The sequence below is a fragment of the Sclerotinia sclerotiorum genome, genomic scaffold, assembly GCF_000146945.2.
Source record: "Sclerotinia sclerotiorum 1980 UF-70 scaffold_4 genomic scaffold, whole genome shotgun sequence".
NCBI lineage: Eukaryota > Fungi > Ascomycota > Leotiomycetes > Helotiales > Sclerotiniaceae > Sclerotinia > Sclerotinia sclerotiorum.
The window spans coordinates 767891-788549 of NW_001820832.1; the positions used below are offsets into that span (position 1 = coordinate 767891).

Sequence of the window (20659 nt, forward strand, 5' to 3'; positions counted from 1 at the left end):
TATTTCTCTCTTTCTGGTCTTTTTTTGGAGGGGGTGACCATTGAATTTGTTTGTTGATTTGTTTATTTGTTTACTGATTGTTTTTCTTTGGGTGAAAACTTGAAAGATCTGAATTTTGATCATTTATTTTGACATTTTTATTCCTTTCTTCACATGTAAGATCTTACTCTGTCTATATGACGAGAAACGAAGAGATTGTGGAATTTTTTAATTTATTACAAAGTAAAGTAAAGTTCTACACTACAGGTGAAATTGAGGATTGGGAGTTGAAGTGAAGAAGTGAGCTGGTGATATTGTCCAGGATTGGATTCGATAATATTGGATTGGGATTGGCATTGATGAGATTGGAGGAGTGATTCATGGGATTTTTATTCATTCTACTTTACATACCTACCCATATACGAATACACGAATAAGACGGACGTTGAGTTTCTGATTTATAGATACGGATTTACGATAATACTTTATACATATCTATTCATCGCATCGACAAATTGCGATAGCAAACGATAGATACTACACTACTCCTACTACACTCTCGAAATCAAATCGCATCAATCGCAAGCAAATACCTCAAATCCGCTAAACAGAAACAAACAATGCAATTCAATAAACTCATCCTCTCCCTCGTATGGGTAATAATAGGATTAACATGGGGAAATATCCAAACATATGCTCCGGATTCGAATGTACAGAATGCGGATGCACAACTTAGTGGGGATTGGAGAGGGAATTTGAGGGGGATTTCGTAGGGGATTTGGGAGGACAGTTGAGAAATAGATTGTTAGGGAGGGCGTTGAGTAATTTGCAGGTTTGTTTTTTTCTTTTCAGTTCTTTTTTGTTTCTTTTTGCGGGTTTGGGGGTTTTTTTTTGGTTTTGTGATGGGCGGGATTTGGATGGTGGAGATGATGTTGGGGGGAGGGTGTGGGAAAGAGGGGGTGGGGGGGGGGGGAGTGGAGAATGGAGGAGGGGGAAGTATCGAGATGAGAGGAGGTGGAGACGAGGATTACGAATGAGAATATTGTGTGAGAAGAGGTCGGGCACAGAGAAGATAGAGAAAAATGCGATGGTGCACGCGGATATATGAGGATAGAATTGGAGTTGTGGTGTATGATATATGATATCAGCAAAGGCACAAGATTAGCAGGATCGAAGACTTCATCTGCAAGCGCAAGAACAGGATACCTGAGACAAGAAACTCGGCGGACATGATTCAAAATAATTGGTGGTCTTTATCATTAACTAACTTCTATTTAGATCTTCACAGGTTCATTAGGTGGTGTTACAGCTGATCCGGTATGTAGATTTATTTCTTCTCGTTCATGCTCGCTTACCTCCTTCATCCTTTCTTTACGTTGTTTATGGTTATCTCACCATTCATACCTACAACTCAAATTCTTTGGTGGTGGGAAAGCAGAACCTCGAGGATTAAATATCTGATTAAGATGGTTGTGAAAGGATAGATGCTAATTTGAATATGATACAGATAACTAATTCGGGAGATCATTCAAGACCTTTTATGGTTGCTGGTGATACTTTTGTTAGTTTTTTTCTCATCTTTTCCTTTTACTTTCCCTTCTATTCCTATTTGCTTTTATCTCATCTCATATATTCACATCTTTCCCTCCATAATCCATCCAGTTTATTACCACTTCCCTTTTCAAAATTTCTCTCCTCTTTCTTCTCATCCATCCATTCATGATCACCTCACCTTCTCTTCAAACAACCATCCCTTCCACCCCCAAACCCAAATCTAACATCCCTCCCTCCTCAACAGCCAGCCTTCACAGACGCCATGTCACGTTCCTGCGCAAACCAAGTCAACAAATGCGAAGACGCAGCCAATAATCCCGCAAAAGCAGCTCCGGATTTAACTGTAGCTGCTTGTCAATCTCAACAGTGTATGTTCACCCCATCTTTCAATTTTTCTTCTCCTGTTTTGATTTCTCAAACTCGGAGGGATGTTTTTGAGGAATTTTCTTCTTGGTTTGGGGATTCGAGAGAATGGGTTTTTGGTTTGTTTTCTGTGTTGAGGAGTTTTGTGTTGTTTTGCTTTGGATATTTTGGGTTTGTGTTTTTGTTTTTTGTGGGCGTTCTGGTGGGGGTTTGTTGAGGTGGTATGATTTGAGTTGATATAAGGTGAGGTGAGATGAGGTACTGGACTTGTTTGTGGAAGATTATCTAGTTATGACTTGGCTATGAGAACTAGAGATAGATGGATCGACAAACCAGGGCAGGTCCCGGTTTCCAACACAGCTTACATGCAGCAAAGCGAATGCTGAATAGCAAATATGAAGGGAAGAAGAGAAAGATCGCAGATGGGAAAGCATTCACAACATTGATTGATTTTATTGTACAGAGCGCGGAACATGAAGAAGGAAGAGCTAATATTTTTCTTTCAACAAACTCAGCTTCCTGTTTAGCGGCGACAAGTACGGCTACGCAGACCAATTTTCAGGTTTTGACGAGTTCGAATGCGGAGTTTGATTTTGTTTGTGATTCTTAGGTGGATGGGTGGATGAGTGGGTGCATGTTGGTGGTTAGTGGTTTGGTTTGGTTGGGTTGGTGATGGGAGTTAGGGAGGGGAGATGGGAAATAGGAGACGGAGATGGGAAATAGGAAATGGTAAATGGGAGATAATAGATGACAGGTTGTGAGGGAGAGGAATGAGAATGGTATGGTGGTATACGATATATATAGTTCACACGAAGCAAACGACTAAGAAAAAGAGAGCATAGAGGAAGATCGATCTATTTCTCTACATAAATTCCAGCAGGCGGAAAAGAAATCTAATTCATTATGATTCAATTGGGGATAATCTTAAAAAATAACTAACTCGACAACACAAAATAAGTTTCAAAACTGTAATCAATGCAAATGTGATATCGTATTCTTGCGTAAATATTCCTGTGTTATAATTCCATCTTATTCATATCTCTACATAATATACATATCCAATCGCTGGAATAGAGTAGAATAGATTTAGTTGGGGGATGGTGTAGGAAAGTATTCTTACATATAGTGAAGATCCTTTGCATAGGTAGGTAGTAAAAATTAATTCTCGTCGTCGCTAGCTCGAACTCTTCCAAACTCTCACTTTCTTGCAGAATGGTAGGTAGACTTAGAAGATGAACATAAATTGAATTGGAATGAAATAGGTAGTAAGTATACACGCGAGAAAATATATTGTATTTGAATAAACATATTGAAGCACTTTGACTACCTATGGGTATGGACATTATCACCTGAAGTCTCATCTCATCACATCTTGATTCTTGAATAGATAGACTATATACAACACTTGTTTAAATCATATCATTCATGACTTCATGAAATAAGAAGATATTGAAAAAAGAAATTGAAACAGTACTGGAAATTGAAATAGGCATGAAAATAGAAAAAGAAAATTTGTTGCATATCTTTACCGTTTATTACTCTTTTAATCATTACTAACTGACTACCTAAATAAATACTTTAATTAATTAGACTTTTAAGGTTTTTTGATGTTTCTTTTTGCTAGAGGGAGGTGGATGGGTGTGTGTGGTGGTGCTATGTTTGAGGTTCATGTAGGTGACATAGGTAAGGTATGTGTTGATGTTGATGGGTTGTGATAGATGGACTACGAGGGGATAGGAGATGTGGGTTTATTGCGGTAGAAGCGGGTTTACCAGTTCTTTGCGGGTAGAGAAGCTATGTATTTATTATCTGGGATTTTACCTATTTATTATTTGAGAATCCATGGAAGGGTAGGTATGAGATGCTAGGGTGTATATATGTAGATAGGACTGTATGAATTTGAAAGATATAAGAGATGCGTGGTTTTGATAACCTATTGGGTCGATTTCTACATGGATGAATTGTTGAACCGATTCTGTCTGTATAGAGCCGGTTTATTATTACCCCGATGTAAATGCCAAGATTGAGAATCTTTTAGGTTTGTACTCGAGTGAGATATGTATGTATGTGTGTATTTATGATAGGGGAACTTGAACTTCTCATTGTTGGATTATGGCATGGTGGAGAATATCTTGGATTGTTGGTTGCGTGTTTTCATTCATTCATTCATTAGATAGGTACCTACCTAGTTATGGTACCAATAGTAATCGGACTACGAACCCGAGTTCAAGATAGAGTAGTATTAATGCTAAGGGGTCAAAATACTTTTCCTATAATAAATCTTACAAACAATTCTCATAACCCTGCATATCTCTCCTATGAATCCTTCCAAGGACCTACCATGACCCTAGAATAAAAACTCGATACCTCACCTCAGTCTGTAAAAAAACAAAAGAAAGGTTCCAACTTCCAAAGAATCCCATCTCCACTCCCTTATTCAAAAGTAGATCAATATCCGTCTGCAAGTACAGCACGTACTGTAAATCTGTAACTACTACTTACCTAGACAAACCAACCATTTCTTATCAACCATGGTTATAAGTCATAACAAACCAACTGATCTCGTATTACAATTACACGAACATTACCCGATCCCCTAGCTCTCCACGAAATCCCTCTTTGAATTCCTAAGTACTCGGGATTCGGCGGAATCTTTTTACACCTTAATTATAACTTCCTTATGCGATACGTAAAATATCTACAGTACGAGTTGAACATCTAAACACTAAACTAGACTTTACCTAGCTATTTCCTATTCCTGTATCCTCCACTTCCTCACTATCCAAACAATCACTAGTTTGACTAGGTAGTCTCCAAGTCAGCCCAGAAAACAAAGCGGGCGGGTTCCTGACCCCTTGTTGTACCAGAAGAAACTACCAGGTAGCGCCTAGCTCGGAAAAGATTTCCGAGCCGGACTTGACAGTTTGATGTTTGATTAATGCTGTTCTTGGAAGCTTGATTAACGCTGCTTTACGGAGTAATTCTTGATGAAATAAAGGGGAAAATTAGGATGCGGAATTAAAGAATTATTAGGCTTGAGTTTATTATTTTAGGTTCTTACCGAATTATGCGGCTGATGAATGGGAGGAATATGTATGGAGAGATGCAATCTTGAGTGATTTTCAGGGTGCGGCGTTGGCATTCCTATAGAGGGGGTTGATTTGACTCGGTAGCTTCACCGAAGAAGTAAGATCTTACAAGATTGATTGATTGGAGCAAATGAAGCTACTGTAATTCAACGGGTAAAGATAAAAATTTCCATCACCAGCGGTTGGTGACAGGGCGCGTATGCAGGTGTGCGGCGCAGAGAGGTACAGTTGATGATGATTGGAAGGATTATTGATTGAATATCAATATTGATGGGTCCTGACTGAAAAACTTCAGTAAGCAATTCTACTAGGTATACCACAAGATAATCTCTGCCTAGACTGCGCCGCGGTGAATTGTGATGATGCGATGGCTATTGTGCTGGGGAACTGAGATTCATATATAAAGCAAGAATATCGTTTCCGTTACTTTTGATAGTTTGGAAAATTTAGAATTTTGAGTTTATCTCTACATTTTTTGTGAATTACTTATCCTTGAGATAGAAAGTCTGTTATCAAACATCATCCAAGTTCCTAGAACAGTTACATACAACATATCAAAATGAAGTTCTCATTCGCTTCCATTCTCTTCGCCATTGCCGCACCCGCTGTGGTCAACGCTGACAAAACCAGTGTCAACGTGTACGTCTTTCCCAGAACACCCTCCTTTCCACAAAACAGCCAACCACAAAGATACTAACTCATCCCCCATCCATCCAGTGAATCCGTAATCTCCAGTTTCTTTCTCCATACACCCACCCTCCCAGCCGGTGCCTCTTCCACCCTAGCCACTGCCCTCGCCTCCATAGACCACGCCTGGACCACCGCCGCCGCCTTCACCTCATTCGAAAATGCCGTTATCTCCGCAGCACCTAGCTCCCTCCAAGGTTCTATCTTGAAGAGCGGATACTACTACGAGCAAGTAGCTACCGCGGATTGGTTTACCAAGAAGGCGCCTAAGGATGCCCAGAAGGCTATCAGTAGCTACCTGAGTGAAGTTCATAAGGTTGAGAGTAGTGTTTTTAGTAAGGTGGCTACTCAGACGAGTAAGGGAGCTGGAGCTGCGGCTACAGGAGTGCCAGCTGTAGGTGCTATGGGTGTTGCTCTTGCGGTTGGGTTGGGGGCTGTAGGTATGATGTAATTGATGGTGAATGGGATGGATGGTGTTGGACATATGATGTGATGCGTTAAATGAGTTTATGATGAATGGATGGATGTAATAAGATGTTGTGCATAGAATCCAAATTGTTCATTGAGATACCCTTTGGGTTAGTAGCTGTTGAAATAAAGTTTACCTTCCAAGACACATAATGCACTGCCATGGTTCTATACCTTTTAATTTGCCCATGTCGTGCTTTCAGGAAGTGTATATTGAAGATGTTCCTAAACAGTAGAACCCTTCCACAGTTCCCCAACTGCCCCAGCGAACATATAAAGAAACGTAAATAAGATTCAACCAGGTGCTTGTCACCATGAAAACATGCAACAAGAACACCATATATATGTAAGAAGTTCATTAGACTTTAAGTTATATCTCAGCTAAGTATATTATGCCAATCCACATCTCAAATAGACAAGAAAAAATTATGCTCTCCTCCCAAAACCCTCCACCAAATCCTGCCTGCTGTAAATTGCGAAAATGTTCAAAATCAAAAGTCTATTTGTGCTCTGTATCATTTCCATCATTCAAAATCTTTACTTGCCATTCCACCAAAGGGGTATGTCCAAATACAATATTTCCGTCCAAATCTGCACCATTTTATACAAGATGAAAACGCCTCAATCGTGCACCACATCCACCCAACATGCATTTACACAACTCATCCAACAATTGCTCGGCACACCAACAACCAACCAAAAGAAATGCAACAAAGCTCTAAGGTTTGCTAAGTTGCTCCTTTCTAAAGAATGTGAAAAATCCTCCACAAATTACCAGTTGTAATAATAATCCAACCCAAAACCATGCATTACCCAAACCACCAGCTCCATCACTGAAATCAGGGAAAATGGGACCCGGTCCTATATTATTCGGTGCACAGGCTCTCGCTACCATAGTAGCTATTGATCCCAAAACTTGAGCAGCAATGAGAGTGAAAGCGATGTGGACACGAGTAAGTGTTTGAAGCAAAAGCATACCGAATCCAACACCTTGAAGTGCATCGAGCATACCGAGCCAAAGCCACAAAGATCTTGAGAAGATGGCGCTAGCGAGACCACCACCAACCCATGGTACATATTGTCCCATAGGACTGCAAGACCAAAGCATTTGACACCATCTAGGGGCTCCGAGACCGATGGCGAAAATTGGTAGAACCCAACTGTGATCTTTACTCAAGATTGCAAAGAACCAGAGGAACATTGCCCATAGGAATCCAAAGAAGAAGATGATGAGAAGAATAATAGCCCATGTAGGAGCATGGTTGGATGAGAAGAGGTAAAGCCAGTTACGACCATAGAGCGTCGAGAGGAAGAAATTCTGAATGAGGACCGTAACGAAGAACCACATGACAATCTTACGTCTGAAGAGCGAGGCATAGAAAGAAGGAACTTTTCCAGGAGCTTGTCGATAATATTCCGGCAATCCAAGGAAAGTGACCAGGCCAACCACCCACATGAGAATGGCAATCGGAATCACGACAGCGGACATCTTGGGACTGGCAGATGTGAAAGAGGCTCCGAGACCATCGGCTTGTCGTCTGTTGAGGTAACTTCCCCAGAACCAGAGAATGACGACGTAAGCTTGTTGTGTTCCTTGAATGATACAGGAGCGGAATACCCAGGCTTTGACGGGGGCTCCTCCTTCGTCTCCAAAGTTCAACGCGAAGAATATACTTCCTGAGGATGCGGCCACAGCATAGATACCAGTAGCAACATTTTGGACCCAACCTCTGCCATCAGTACTGGAAACGAAAGGAGCCATACCGAGGAGGAAAAAGGCTAATCCGTAGAAGATGAATGGGACACTGAGGACGTAGATTGACTTGAAGAAGGAGAAAACTTCCCACCACATGATAGAAGTAACGAGATAGATGGTTGCCGTGATGTAAAGTTTCTCTGCAGTTTGACCCACAGTACCAGTAAGAAGTGTTATTTGATAAGAATTAGCAGCGATGATTTGACCAAAGGCGAGTAAGAATGAATAGACGGGCCAATCAAAGAAGCGATATTGCATGACTAGACGCAGACCTGTAGGTGGTTTATAGTCTTTGCCAAGCAAGAACTGGTCATTGGCAGAACCACCTGTGAGTGCCATGTCGTCTTGACTGGAGTTTTGCCTCGAGTGGACAATGGTATCATTTGTGAAGCTATCTTGGCTGTTGGATCGTCCGCGGCTGTCGTGGGATTTTCGTCCACTGCCTAGGGCAGAAAATGCAGGTGCAACAGAGTTTCTTCCTAATCTTGCATCACGGAATCTATCGAACCATTTCTTTTCGGATTTCATAAGGTATTCTTCGATACACAATGCTGTTTCACTGTTCTTTCCATCCAAAGTATCAAGATTCTTGGCAAATTGTTGGTAGTATTCTCCTTGGGTATCAGTGAAGAATGGATCGACCTTTTGGAGTTTGAAATCAGTTTTGTCTCCAATAACTGAACTCAAACTAAGCATGGAAGCTCTGTTTGCATTGTTTTCACCAAAGACAGAAGGAGGTGGGAGCAAAGACTCATGCGCTCCTGGTGACTCCAAACCCGGCGAACCAGGTATCGAGTGAGTGGAATAAATATTTGAACCATCCTTGAGTCGTGGCAACGATAATTCAGAATCATTAATATGTAAACTGGCAGTATTAGCATTTGGACTTCGGCGTGGGGAGTCCAAATATCCTGGTTGTGGTGCGAGGAAGGCGCCGCCGGCAGGACTATCAGACCGTCCTTTCCATTGCTCTTGTTGTCTCTGAGCTTCTAATTCTTCAGGTGTGAGGACGTATTCGTCGTATATGTCGTCACGGACTTGGTCATCGTCATCATCAGAGTCTTCATCCACATCAGTCAGTCCTTCGTCGACTGTACCCGGACCTCCTGCTTGGAACGATCCCTCGCCCTCATTGTACCCCTTCTTGTTCGGGCGATGTCCTGGACCAGCCCGGTATCCTAGAGAAAGCTTTCGGCTAAGTCCTCCAGCTGCTGGCTTTTCAACGCGAGTTGGAGAGGATGGTCTTGTGGAACCTCCAATAGTACTAGCAACGTCAAGTTGTGATGTACTAGCCAAACTGGTATTAAAACTAGACACTCTCTTAGCGGAAGAGTACAAGAGGTTTGATCCTTCTCGTCCCCTAGATCTTGGTCTACCGCTGTGTTTTGCTTCTTCCCTGTCGTGGATTTTAATAGCTTTACTTTGCAATGTCTCGAGATCAGTAACCCATTGTGCGACTGGGAAACGTTGTTTGGCGGATCGTGCTCTCATGATTTGACGAGTCTCCAACTTTGAGGCCAAGGCTTCTTTGATGGCTTGTTTGAATTGATGAAGCATATGTGTTGTCGTAGTAGACTCGACAGTGAACCACCAACCAGGCATTTGACCAAGACCACCGACACGGGCACCGATACCCAAAGCTCCCTTTCTACCAAACTCGACAGCGACAAGTCCGAAAGGCTCATCTCTGGATGGAATCAAGGCGAATTCTGCTCCGGAGAAGATGAATGGTGGAAGAGCAGTGAACTCGGGTTTACTGAAGACACGACCCTTGTATTTCGTCATCATGACATCTAATTTCAGGGCGGCGAATTTTCCGTAAAGATCAATAACAGGACCAACGCAAATAAGTTGGACATTTGGATTTTCCTCCAAAACAGCGGGCATAACATCAGCAATCAAATCGATACCCTTCTGCATGGACCATCTACCGACGAAAACCAAGAGCTCAGCTTTAGGGTTTTGCTCAAGACCAGCCCATTCCTGAGCTTGTCTTTTGAGCTCACCTCTCTGAGCTTCGAAATCCTGGTTGACAGTTGTCTTGGCCAATGAGTCTTGGGCACCGCTCCAGTCTCCAGTATCAGAAGGATCAGGGTTAGGAAGGTTACCAATTTTACTCAATCCCCAGAAAATAGGATATCTTGCCCAAGAACGCTTTCCGTATTTCTTACTGACACCAACGGCACCGAAACCCTTTTGATGAATTCTAAGATAAGAACTACCGGCGTGGAGTAAATTGAACACATCTCCGAATTGAACATACTTGATAGCGACCTCTTCGGGAATATTGTAAACTTGACAAACTTCGGATCTTTCCTTTTGGTTACGCATTGGCCATAAACCTTGGAACTCAGCGTTGTGAAGGGACAAACAACATGGAATGGTTTCTGGAAGAAGATGGACTGGTGCAACGGCTCCGTGGTAATCGTTGATGTGGTACAAATCGACAGGGAAACGTTTGATAGTAAGAGCGATACATTGATTCCAGGCACTGTAGTAGACGGCTGAGTCTAAATCATCCATACGAGCTGGGTACGGCTCGGATTTAGATTGAGCTCTGAAGACTGGTGCATCGAGAAGAACGTAAGTAATGTTTCGCAGAACATGGTACTGAACTTGAATAGTGTAGGAATTTCCAAGGATCGTGACATCCATAGGTTCAGCTGGTTGATCAACAGGATAGTCAATTCCACCAACACAAGGAACAACCCAGATGAGATCTTGATGACCCAAATTCTTTCCCATCAATTGTGCCATGACACCGAGACCACCAATCTTGATCTTGATTGCCCAATCTTCGATATCGTATTCCATGGTAGCGATAAGCACAGTTCGTCTTCCAGTAGATACAGGGTCAGCTTGGAGTCCAAGCTGAGTAGCGTTTTCGTGAAACATGGAGTGTAGTCCTCCCATAACAGTCATTTCTTTCTCGTTATGGTCATCTTTATCCCTCTTCAACTTTCTGCGAATGGCCAGTGGAATGTAGTTCTTTGTCTCCTTGACACCAACACTGTTGAGCTTGACGGCGTAGAAAGATTTCATGAAGAGCCAGATACTGAGACCACCAGTGAGGACAGGAACAATCCAGAAAAGGACCACCATCAACACTTGGTATGAACGGTTTCCATAGGGAATTTGATAGTATCTATAATTTCCATCGTCGATTGCAACTTTGTAACCGAGATATGGTGATGGAGGTACACGTGTTATGTTAATAAGTGCCGTGGAAAGCGACGAAGGAGGCATGCGGTCAAGGATATTGTCAAGGTCGATGTCTCCCATGACAACAGTTTGATCTGGCTGACCATCAGGATTCATACCCACAAACATTTTACTTGCATGACTAGAAATTGTTAGCAATTAATCTTGAAAGTCAGCAGAATCTACGACTTACCAGCTGGCCATTCAGTCATAAATTTGAATTCCCAGAGACTGTTCTCCTTATTCAAGCTGAATTCATTTTCAAGACCAGTATCATATCCATATTGGTTAAATGGACCATTGGCGAACAGATGCGGAAGACGACGCGAATATGTATTTGTCTCAAGATCAGAATGTTGTACAACATCACTGCTGCCAGTGAGTTTACTCCAATATTGCATGATGACGTGCTCTCCCTCCCATTTTTGTTTGCTTGTACCACTCCAGGGCTGTTTTTCCAGCGTTGTGTTTCCACCAGCGTATGGCAACCATTCGGACCACGAAGTTCCCCAATTCAAGGAGTACTTGAATAAATCTGCTCCAGCAGCTTTGTGACTGACGTACAAAGTACCATTGTCGTGCTTGTGGAGCAACTGTCGTGTATAATTTGCAGAGCCAGGGAAAACCAGAGGGTTGTCAACTTGTCCAACGCGAATTAAAAATGTATCTGTTGATCCAGTTGAAGAATTTCCAGAGGCACTCGTGACGTTGGTGAGTGTAATAGAATGGACACCGTTAGACACATTGGTAAGGTTACCTTTGAAACTCCAACGAGTGGGAATCGATCCAACGAAGTCGGTGACATTAACTGGGTTAGGAAGTAATGTGCAAGAGTATTCACCGGTAGCATTGGCTAATTTTGCAACCGTTCCATCCTCTGTCTTAGAGGATATTACCATGCCCGAAAGAATATCGGAACACTTCATTTCGTCACTGAAATCGATTTGAATCTCGATGGTTTCTTGTTGCCCGGGAGCAACTGCCGAGGTAAGTCTTGCATCATGTCCTGGAGAGAACGCAGTTATCATAGGTGAAGGTCCAACCCAGGTATCCTTTGGCACATATGCCTTATATTCGTACATAACCAGGGTGACGCTGTCAAGGCAGCCATTGAAGCCTGTTTGATTTGCAATTCCTAACTGGAAAGGTCCTGCTTTTAACGTGACCTCTTCATAAGGATAGAACAGGTTCTTGACTGTGGTGCCACTAACGAAGGGAGCAACCAGGGAGTCGTTGCTACTACAATCGAAATTGTAAGTTACTGTATCATAAACGTTGTGGTAAACCAGCCAAACAGACTGGTTTGCCTGGCCACCAGCCTTGGAAAAATCCTGAATACCATCATATTGACCTCGCAAAGTACTCCACATTCCGGTTTCAGTGGCTGTACCGTTGCTACCGGGTAATAAGATTTCGTATGTCTGGTTGGAGAGTTGTTGCAAATACCACCCATCGTTCAAGACCGGGAAATTGGCTCGCATTTGGAACATCGCCTTGATGATATTTCGAACTGGGTGGGATGGATCTCTATGATCACGACTATTCCAATCATCATGACAACCGCGCGTGCAAGAATCCATGGGATATTTATAATAGGTACCACTACCGAGGGTGTAGCATCCGTGAGTTTGCCATGCTTGAGAAGGTGACATAGCTTGTCGACCGAATAGATAATTGTCGGCCGTGTTGTCCAAGACATAAAAGGCTTGCTCTTCACCCCACAGAAGTAAAGGTATACCAGGCATGTGTATAGTGGTAATGAACAGGGCTAAAAGTTGCTTTTGAGTTCCATTCTGGATAGCTGGCCATCTGAAAACATCTTGATTGCTAGTTCCGTACATGTGTCTTGGATCAAAGACTCCAGTATTGGGGTTGATAAAATCGTTCGTTTGGAGCATTATGTTCCACATTTCTACCCAGTTAGGGGGTGCATCGTATCCACTCTCCAAGTTTCCATCCATTCCCAAGAATCTAGTCAGCGTGCGATAAACAGTGTAGTGGAAAGCAGCAGAGTCGAGAGCGTTTTGGCCAGGATCACGGATGAAGTATGATAAACTGGAATTGGAGGTCATTTTGACCGCATCTGGAATGCTAGGCGGTAGCATATCAGGTTGACGTCCACGCCCAAGGTAAATACTACCAAAAGTGTTACCACCAGTAATTTCACCGGTAACCATGAAATTCTCCTTATTCACAGATAGTGCGCATTCCCTAACCGCGTGACTAAAACTTCCCAATGCATCGACCGTAATCTGAGTTGCTTTGTCCACACGCAGTCCATCGATGTCTAGTTGTAGGATGATCATGCAAGTGAAGATCTCGATTTTGGTTCTTACAGAAGGGAGCCATTCTCTCAAACGATCCTGGACAGAGGCAAACTTTGATAATTGACGCTGCCAATCGGGAAAGACACCAAAAGCTTCGGTATCACCATATTGATCAAATTCGGAATCATAGCAACCATTCATGAGATCCGTGACATCATCCTTGACGGTATATCCATCATCAAGCCAAAACCTAGGGTAGTTGCAAGTTTTATTGTACTTCTCGCCGAAGGCAAAATCCAAATATTGACGGTTTGGGTCACGCCAAAGAACTTCGTGCTCGACTAGAGTAAATGGGGTCGAAGAGTTCTCGTAACCTTTAAAAGCGATCAAATCCCCCATGGTTCCCATAGTATTGTCGAGAATAACATACATTCCCCTGTCGTGGATGGCAGTGGTGGTTTTCCTCCACATATCGATATCTCCAAAATGTTGATCGAGAAGACTAAAATCCAAAGGAGAATACTGATCCGCACCCCAGGGCATATTGATCATAGGACTTCCGGCGATATAGATTCCCTTTACACCCATTCCTTGTATATAATCCAGACTATCAATGAGACCCTGAAGATCACCGCCATGTCGTAATTGGGTTTGCATGAAATCGGTTTCGAAATGAGTACCATTAATGTCATCGTTGGTTGGATCTCCATTAACGAATTTGTCTAAGAAGAAGGAATAGAAAGGGAAACGCCAATTCTCGGGTGATGGGAAGAATTCATGCTACGAGAAGAGAAGTTAGCCTATGCATCCTCGAATTACAATGAGTTCATCGTGGGTAAAATATGGGGTTGAGGAGATTTCCTGACTCGTCGAGGGAAATGAATGTTGACATACTCCGTCCCATTTTCCAGAATAATCAAAAGGTGATGTCGCCGACTCATTCGTATTCAGGTTATAGCCAACATATTCTTTCTCGTAACGCAATGCATTGACCTGTGTATTCAACAAGACGCTGCACAGTACAACGAAATTTCGCGCGAACATGGTGACAAACGAAACCGGCCAGATACGATACTCAAGTGACCAAAATCATGAATTATTGTTCATCAAATTTTGCCCAAGTGGTATGAGAAGTTTTTCAGAATTCAATCTGTTCGAGCCAGCAATATATTAGGGGTTCCTCCAAAAATTTCCAGGGAGTGTGTGGGCTTGCTTGTATGGTATTCACAGATAAGCAATGCTATTTTGAGTCCGTTTCTTAAGACAAAGTACAACAAGTGACCGCGGGCAAAAATAAGAAATAACGAGCGTGGGAGTCGACCGCAATCGCAGATTGACAAAAAGAGCTTAAAGATGTGTAGATGATGAGTTGCTTGAAGTTGAACAAGCAAGAGGTAAGAGGCTGAAGTGAGGATGTGTAAAAGATCACTTTGAACTAAGGACAACCAACAACTATTCTCGGTGTTGCCCCCTAGAAGTCGATCTTACTTTTCCTGAGCATATCGGATGCCTGAAAGCTTACTATCCAAGGTTAAGACGCAATATTTTGATCCCAAGCCATTCTAGAAATGGAACAGAATGCGACTAATAAGGCAGTAAACTTAATATTTGACACGAGCTGCCATATGCTGGTTCAGAGCACGAAAGTCTTGGTTCCAGGGGTAATCCATATGGGCGTCATTGGACGAGCCAGTACCTCAAAGAGAGTGAAGTAGTGGGGACCAACTTTGATCCATTTAATAACAGGTGTATCCCCCAAACACGGGCTCCATTATTATTCTCCGTGGGTGCTTTACGACCAATGAAATATGAGGAAATGGAGAGATAACGCCTGATGTGGTATTTTAAATACATCCACCATGATAGTTTGACTTTCCGTCTAACTCAAATAAATTTAGTCTCTCATGCCGCCCTGAACTTTACCAAATAAATTAGGGATCTTTCTAACAACCACCACAATGGCCTGGTTAATCCTTCTCATGATAAGCCTTAGCTAGCTATCCGCACGCTGTGTTACTTGAGTTAGACAGTCGTCCGGTTCAAAGGATTGTTCGCCGGTAGATTAAAGGCACAGTTGAACACGGCTTTCTCTCGTGTAACCACAAAATATAAAAAAACAGCCTTAACTTGAACAAAAAGCTAAAAGTTGGCTGGGTTTAGAACAGCCACATACCGGGGCTTTGGAAGGAATAACTTTCCCTGAGAACTCCGACGCCGAGCATGGGTATCTTTCCGTATAAGGAGACAGTGATCAGGGATTGGTAAAAGGAAGATACGAGGTTTCCCACGCTACTTTTGCGAAATTCTGATACGTACAATATAATATTTGAAAGTATATGCTCGCTAAAGAACGATTACTAATGAACAATGACTCTTTATCGTCAGGGTGTAAAATATCTACGGAGGAAAGTTAGGCCAAGTAAGCGAGTAGAATCAGTACATAGATGGCATCGTATCCACAGTGAGTGAACACAACGTTGGCTGAATACGATTCGTCCCTGAGTGAAAAGTTTTCGCGTTGCAAGTGAACTCAAAAGATCAAACTTGTGTCCCGTAAAGGCCCATAAACCATCTTACAGAGATTCACATGTGGTGTACGGAGCGGAGTGTAAAAACACCTCCAATGTAATTTTGCGTTGTAAATCCAGATACCCTGGGTGCCATCTTTGTAATTTTTTGGTGCCCATTGATGGGATGGGAGGTAGATGGGACGAATCTCTATCAATAGCAACGGATAACCTTGCCGGCCAGGAACATTTGGCAAGTCACGAACGTTACAACATGAATGGACGGAGATAAGCATGGGGGTGTGCAAAGTTGCAGCAAAATCACACGTTCAATTAAGGTGTGGCGGGAAAACATCGATAGGGAAGGTAAAGTCGATAGAGAAGGTAAAGTGCACCAACCACGATTCAATGAAGTTCCTGGCCCATTACCTTGTTTGTGAGGCCTCTTACGAGTATTTAATAAGCAGAAGTCGAAAAGGTTCAAGAAAAAAAATTTAAGGGGATCAGCGAGATAAACTACCTAGATGAGGGAGGTAGCTACATACAGTGAGTGTACTAGTTTTTAGGATAGCCGAAGCAACTCCTGATTTTCTACTTGCCGCGATGCCGTTTTGTAAATAGAAAAAAAAGTAAAGATTTCTCCAGTAGGAATTTCTCTAGCCAAACAGAATTCGAGATTATTAATAAATCAAGGCGAATGCAGTAGAAAGTCGATCCTGAAGAAGATTCCAACAAGATTTGGTTAAATTTGACAACACAAGGAAATATTCCAGAGTATAAAAGATTATGCAAAAGATTACGCTGCATTGCAGGAAGAAAGGGGAAGCCTGCAGGGGTACCTCCTTTTTCCTCTTAGCTCACATTGCTTTTTCCTTCTCCTCCTAATGCTTTTCTCCCTTGCCTCGATTTTTTTCAATGTCCTCATTTGCCAATAAAGCTTACATAAATTCGTCGCAGTATTATCAATTGGAAGAGGGTAAATACGGTCTCACCGACGGCCTACTCTCGAAATCCACTCCATCTCGTATGTTCAAGTGGCTTCACCGTCATAGTCGGAATCAAACTCATCGTTCAACAATAAAATCGGAAAAGGACAAACCTTATGCCCTACCTACCTTGAACATGGGAAACCGAAGTGGATGAAATGCCTTTGAGGCTGTAGAGTAAGTGTAGTTGGTCCACAGAGGGGCATCAAAAATGATGAACACGAGAGCTGGAAATAATGGAGAAGTTGAAAAAATGATCGGATTCTCCCCGCTATGTACGTCCTTGAACTTTGAAGGTGGTATTTCGGTAGTAGTTTTTTTTTTGGAGTTTTGAAATGCTTAATGCCCCTTAAGTATTCTAGCTCGAAAAATTGTTCCACCACTGTCCCCATTGTATATATCGTTTGCCTATCCCAGAGGCTTGGTTCAAAGAATCTCAGTAAAATCACAGTAAAATCACAAAATTTTCAAACCCCTTAGCAAACAATGCTAAATCATACTTAATTTATTCCAAAAAGCATCGTACGGTTCATATCGAGATCCTTCCTTCCCGTACAATGTGCAGATTTTCCGATAATCAGAGTGGGGCGGTGGTAGCCACTACCCCTGACTAGAATTCCTACTCTACGTCCCTCCCCTATTTTGTGCTCTGCCAAGGCATTATGTGCAGGATGTAAGATTAACTAATCCTCGTTAAAATAGCTAAAAGTGTTAAATTCATCAAAAATTGCCAAGTCCCCTGCGGTGTTGAAAGGCCTTCTATACCTCGATTTGGGTTCAATCTGCTCAATTGGGAATTAAGAACTTTCGGGAAGTTCTGGAATTTAATATGATCGATCAATCGAAGTTCGCAGCTTCGAAGACCGTTTACTGGGTGATTTGTGGATGCTCATTTCCTGTCATGTTTACCTGAGCAATTATTAGTATCCTTTCGGAGTTGTCTTTGCTATTTTTATGGGTACTCGAGTAATGTTGGTAACAATGCCCCAGATTTATTTTCACAAACTACCCGTTCACATATCCAATTGGCCTAATTTCAATATTCTTCCACGGAGTTTATCGGTCCCGGAAGAAGTCAAGCCTGTTAGGTTACTTACGTAGGACAGGGCCCAAAAAAGTAAACAATACCTGTCTACATAGGCTTAAATTTGACGGTCGAATATGCCTAATTCTACTTCACTGACCCGGGATTCGCATTGAGAAAAGAGAACAAAATCCTCGCCCATATTATACTTCTAGAACTTTACTCCGTACAATTTTCTGTTAGAGCTACACTGCCTAAACTAAACCCCTTTGATACCTTAAATAGCCCTATCCGCAAAGTCTAAGCCTGTATGGGGATGTGTTTTATACTTTTTGGCAAACACGAGTATGGAGATCTTCCAGATGCTAGACTATATCAAGTGGAAGCGTCGGGAAACCCGCACTGCCAAGTAAACCTATCTCTGATGGTAGTATTCCGTTAGACAACTGATAATTTTTGTGTCATTTGTCAATCACTATTGTGTTCTGCGTCAAAGAGAGCAAACTGATTACATTGTCGACGCCAATATAATCAGCCTTTCAATTGAGGGTTCAGCCGTCATTCTTTATATGCGAATTTTGCGATAGTGGTGGTATCGAGTTACGAGTTGAAATCATGTTGTTGACCACGTCGGAGGGAAAAACTTCGACGGCATTCGTTAGTTGGTTATCGGTGGCATTCCTATCATCATTCGTTCAAGACGTCCACGCTGCTACTTCCGATGATTGGAGAAGCCAATCGATATATCAAATCATCACGGATCGGTTCGCAAGAACTGATGGCTCGACTACCTATGCTTGTAATAATACAGCGGAATTGTATTGCGGAGGGACCTTTCAAGGTATCATTAATCATCTAGATTACATTCAGGATATGGGATTTACAGCTGTGAGTTTGCCCTTCTCAGCTTCCGTTTAAGCTCTTACTACGAAAAATTCTCTGTTGTGCCTTGTGCGATCGTCGTGATCAAAGATGGATTTTATCAAGCCGAACAACGCGAACTGACTTGAGACCAAACATAGATCTGGATATCGCCCGTGGTACAAAATATCAATCAAACAACAAAATACGGCCAAGGCTACCATGGATTTTGGAGTCAAGATATCACCAAGATCAACGAACATTTTGGAACTCCGGATGATCTCAAACTTCTGTCGTCGACCTTACACGATCGTGGGATGGTAAGTTGATTCACGCCCACAACTCAACCAGACGAAATACAAATTCTAATCCACCTGTACGCTGTAGTATTTGATGATCGATGCGGTCATCAACGATATGGCCTACGCAGGGCCTGGGAGTGAAACCGATTACTCTACACTCGTTCCGTTCAACAAGAAAGAATACTTTCATCCTTTTTGTTACATCACCGATTATTCGAACGCAACCAACTTTCAAAATTGTTGGCTTGGAGACGATACAGTTTCACTACCAGATCTTGATACCGAGTCTGACTTTGTGAAGCAAACATGGGAAACATGGGTATCGGAGATGGTGGCCAATTATTCTCGTATGTACTTCTGATGATGAATCTGATTTATTCCTCGCGCTTTCTGGAGCCCTTGGCTGTGGAGAAAATCCGGGGAATATCCAGAATATGAATTGTTGTAAGAGTGGGCTGACAGACATCTAAATTGTAGTTGACGGCCTTCGTATCGATGCCGCTAAACACGTCGACAAGCCCTTTTGGCCTGGCTTTCAACAGGCTGCCAATACATTCACCATCGGTGAAGTCTTTGACGAGTTGCCTATCAATGCATGCGAGTGGGCCGTCGATGCTCTTTCGTCTGTCCTCAATTATCCTGCCTGGTACTATATTACATCTATCCTTTCGAACTCTACAAATGGCATGGGAAGCTTAAGCTACCAATTCGATCAAATCCAGCGAAACTGCTATGATACTACGCTTCTCGGCACATTTAGCGAGAATCATGATGTCGCTCGTTTCGGATCCTACACAACTGATCTATCTCAAAGAAAAAATGCTCTTACGTTCGCTTTCTTCACTGATGGTATTCCTGTGGTATATTATGGCGCGGAACAAGGCTTTGACGGTGGTGGTGATCCTGAAAATCGTGGAGCACTTTGGCTAAATCCAACTGGGTATGATAACACATCAGTCTTGTATCAACATATCAAGACCATGAATACCGCCCGTAACGCCGTCAACAACTATATGATTTCCACCAATTACTCTAACTGGAGTCCTTACTGGGGATACAAATCAGCAGTCATCTATCAAAAAGACGATGCATTGATATTTAGAAAAGGAAACGTCAATTCAATTGTGACAGCTATTACTAATGTTGGGACCAACGGTGGAACTGTTGGACCTTACTATATTGGAGACACCAATTTTAGTGACGGAATTCTTCTCATTGAAATATTGAGCTGCAATAGCACTATTACAGGAGTCGGGGGAACTTTCACTCTTTCTTTGACAAATGGGGAGCCACAGGTATTTTAACATCTTTTCAATGAATATGCATGATAGGATGAGAACTAACATTTGAAATAGGTTTGGATACCAGGTTCCCTTTTAGTGAACACAACCCTCTGTCCAAAGCCCATGAAAGATGTCAACAAAACCCATACTGCCGTCAACTCTCTCTCATCACACACATCACCATCATCGGTGCTTTCCTTCTTTACCGCTTGCTTACTATCGGCTTTATTTTTCGTCTCTCAATGATAATTATGCACAGCATTGGATTGCGTTCTGGCGTTTGGGGTTCACTTATTAAGGAAATGAATAATTATATAATCACAGGTAGCTTA

At 42.4% G+C, this 20659-nt stretch overlaps 5 protein-coding genes across 5 annotated transcripts; 4 read left to right on the plus strand and 1 right to left on the minus strand.

Annotated features, from left to right (window-relative positions):
• Positions 1 to 881: 881 nt before the first annotated feature.
• Positions 882 to 2722, plus strand: SS1G_03381 (predicted protein; the record flags this gene model as incomplete). Its single annotated transcript, XM_001595242.1, has 6 exons — positions 882 to 993; positions 1268 to 1296; positions 1487 to 1540; positions 1778 to 1901; positions 2412 to 2491; positions 2651 to 2722. 6 exons carry the CDS (start codon positions 882 to 884, stop codon positions 2720 to 2722), a joined length of 471 nt encoding a protein of 156 aa, XP_001595292.1.
• A 2822-nt stretch (positions 2723 to 5544) lies between these two features.
• Positions 5545 to 6123, plus strand: SS1G_03382 (hypothetical protein; the record flags this gene model as incomplete). Its single annotated transcript, XM_001595243.1, has 2 exons — positions 5545 to 5624; positions 5703 to 6123. The coding sequence occupies 2 exons, from the start codon at positions 5545 to 5547 to the stop codon at positions 6121 to 6123; spliced, it is 501 nt and encodes a 166-aa protein (XP_001595293.1).
• Positions 6124 to 6858: 735 nt separating this feature from the next.
• On the minus strand, positions 6859 to 14408 carry SS1G_03383 (hypothetical protein; the record flags this gene model as incomplete). The annotated part of the gene is made up of 3 exons (XM_001595244.1): positions 6859 to 11192; positions 11291 to 14144; positions 14259 to 14408. The coding sequence occupies 3 exons, from the start codon at positions 14406 to 14408 to the stop codon at positions 6859 to 6861; spliced, it is 7338 nt and encodes a 2445-aa protein (XP_001595294.1).
• A 1323-nt stretch (positions 14409 to 15731) lies between these two features.
• On the plus strand, positions 15732 to 16311 carry SS1G_03384 (predicted protein; the record flags this gene model as incomplete). Its single annotated transcript, XM_001595245.1, has 2 exons — positions 15732 to 15783; positions 16160 to 16311. 2 exons carry the CDS (start codon positions 15732 to 15734, stop codon positions 16309 to 16311), a joined length of 204 nt encoding a protein of 67 aa, XP_001595295.1.
• Positions 16312 to 18496: 2185 nt separating this feature from the next.
• SS1G_03385 (hypothetical protein) lies at positions 18497 to 20573 on the plus strand (the record flags this gene model as incomplete). Its single annotated transcript, XM_001595246.1, has 5 exons — positions 18497 to 18769; positions 18904 to 19062; positions 19130 to 19391; positions 19522 to 20339; positions 20400 to 20573. The coding sequence occupies 5 exons, from the start codon at positions 18497 to 18499 to the stop codon at positions 20571 to 20573; spliced, it is 1686 nt and encodes a 561-aa protein (XP_001595296.1).
• Between the last annotated feature and the right edge of the window lie 86 nt (positions 20574 to 20659).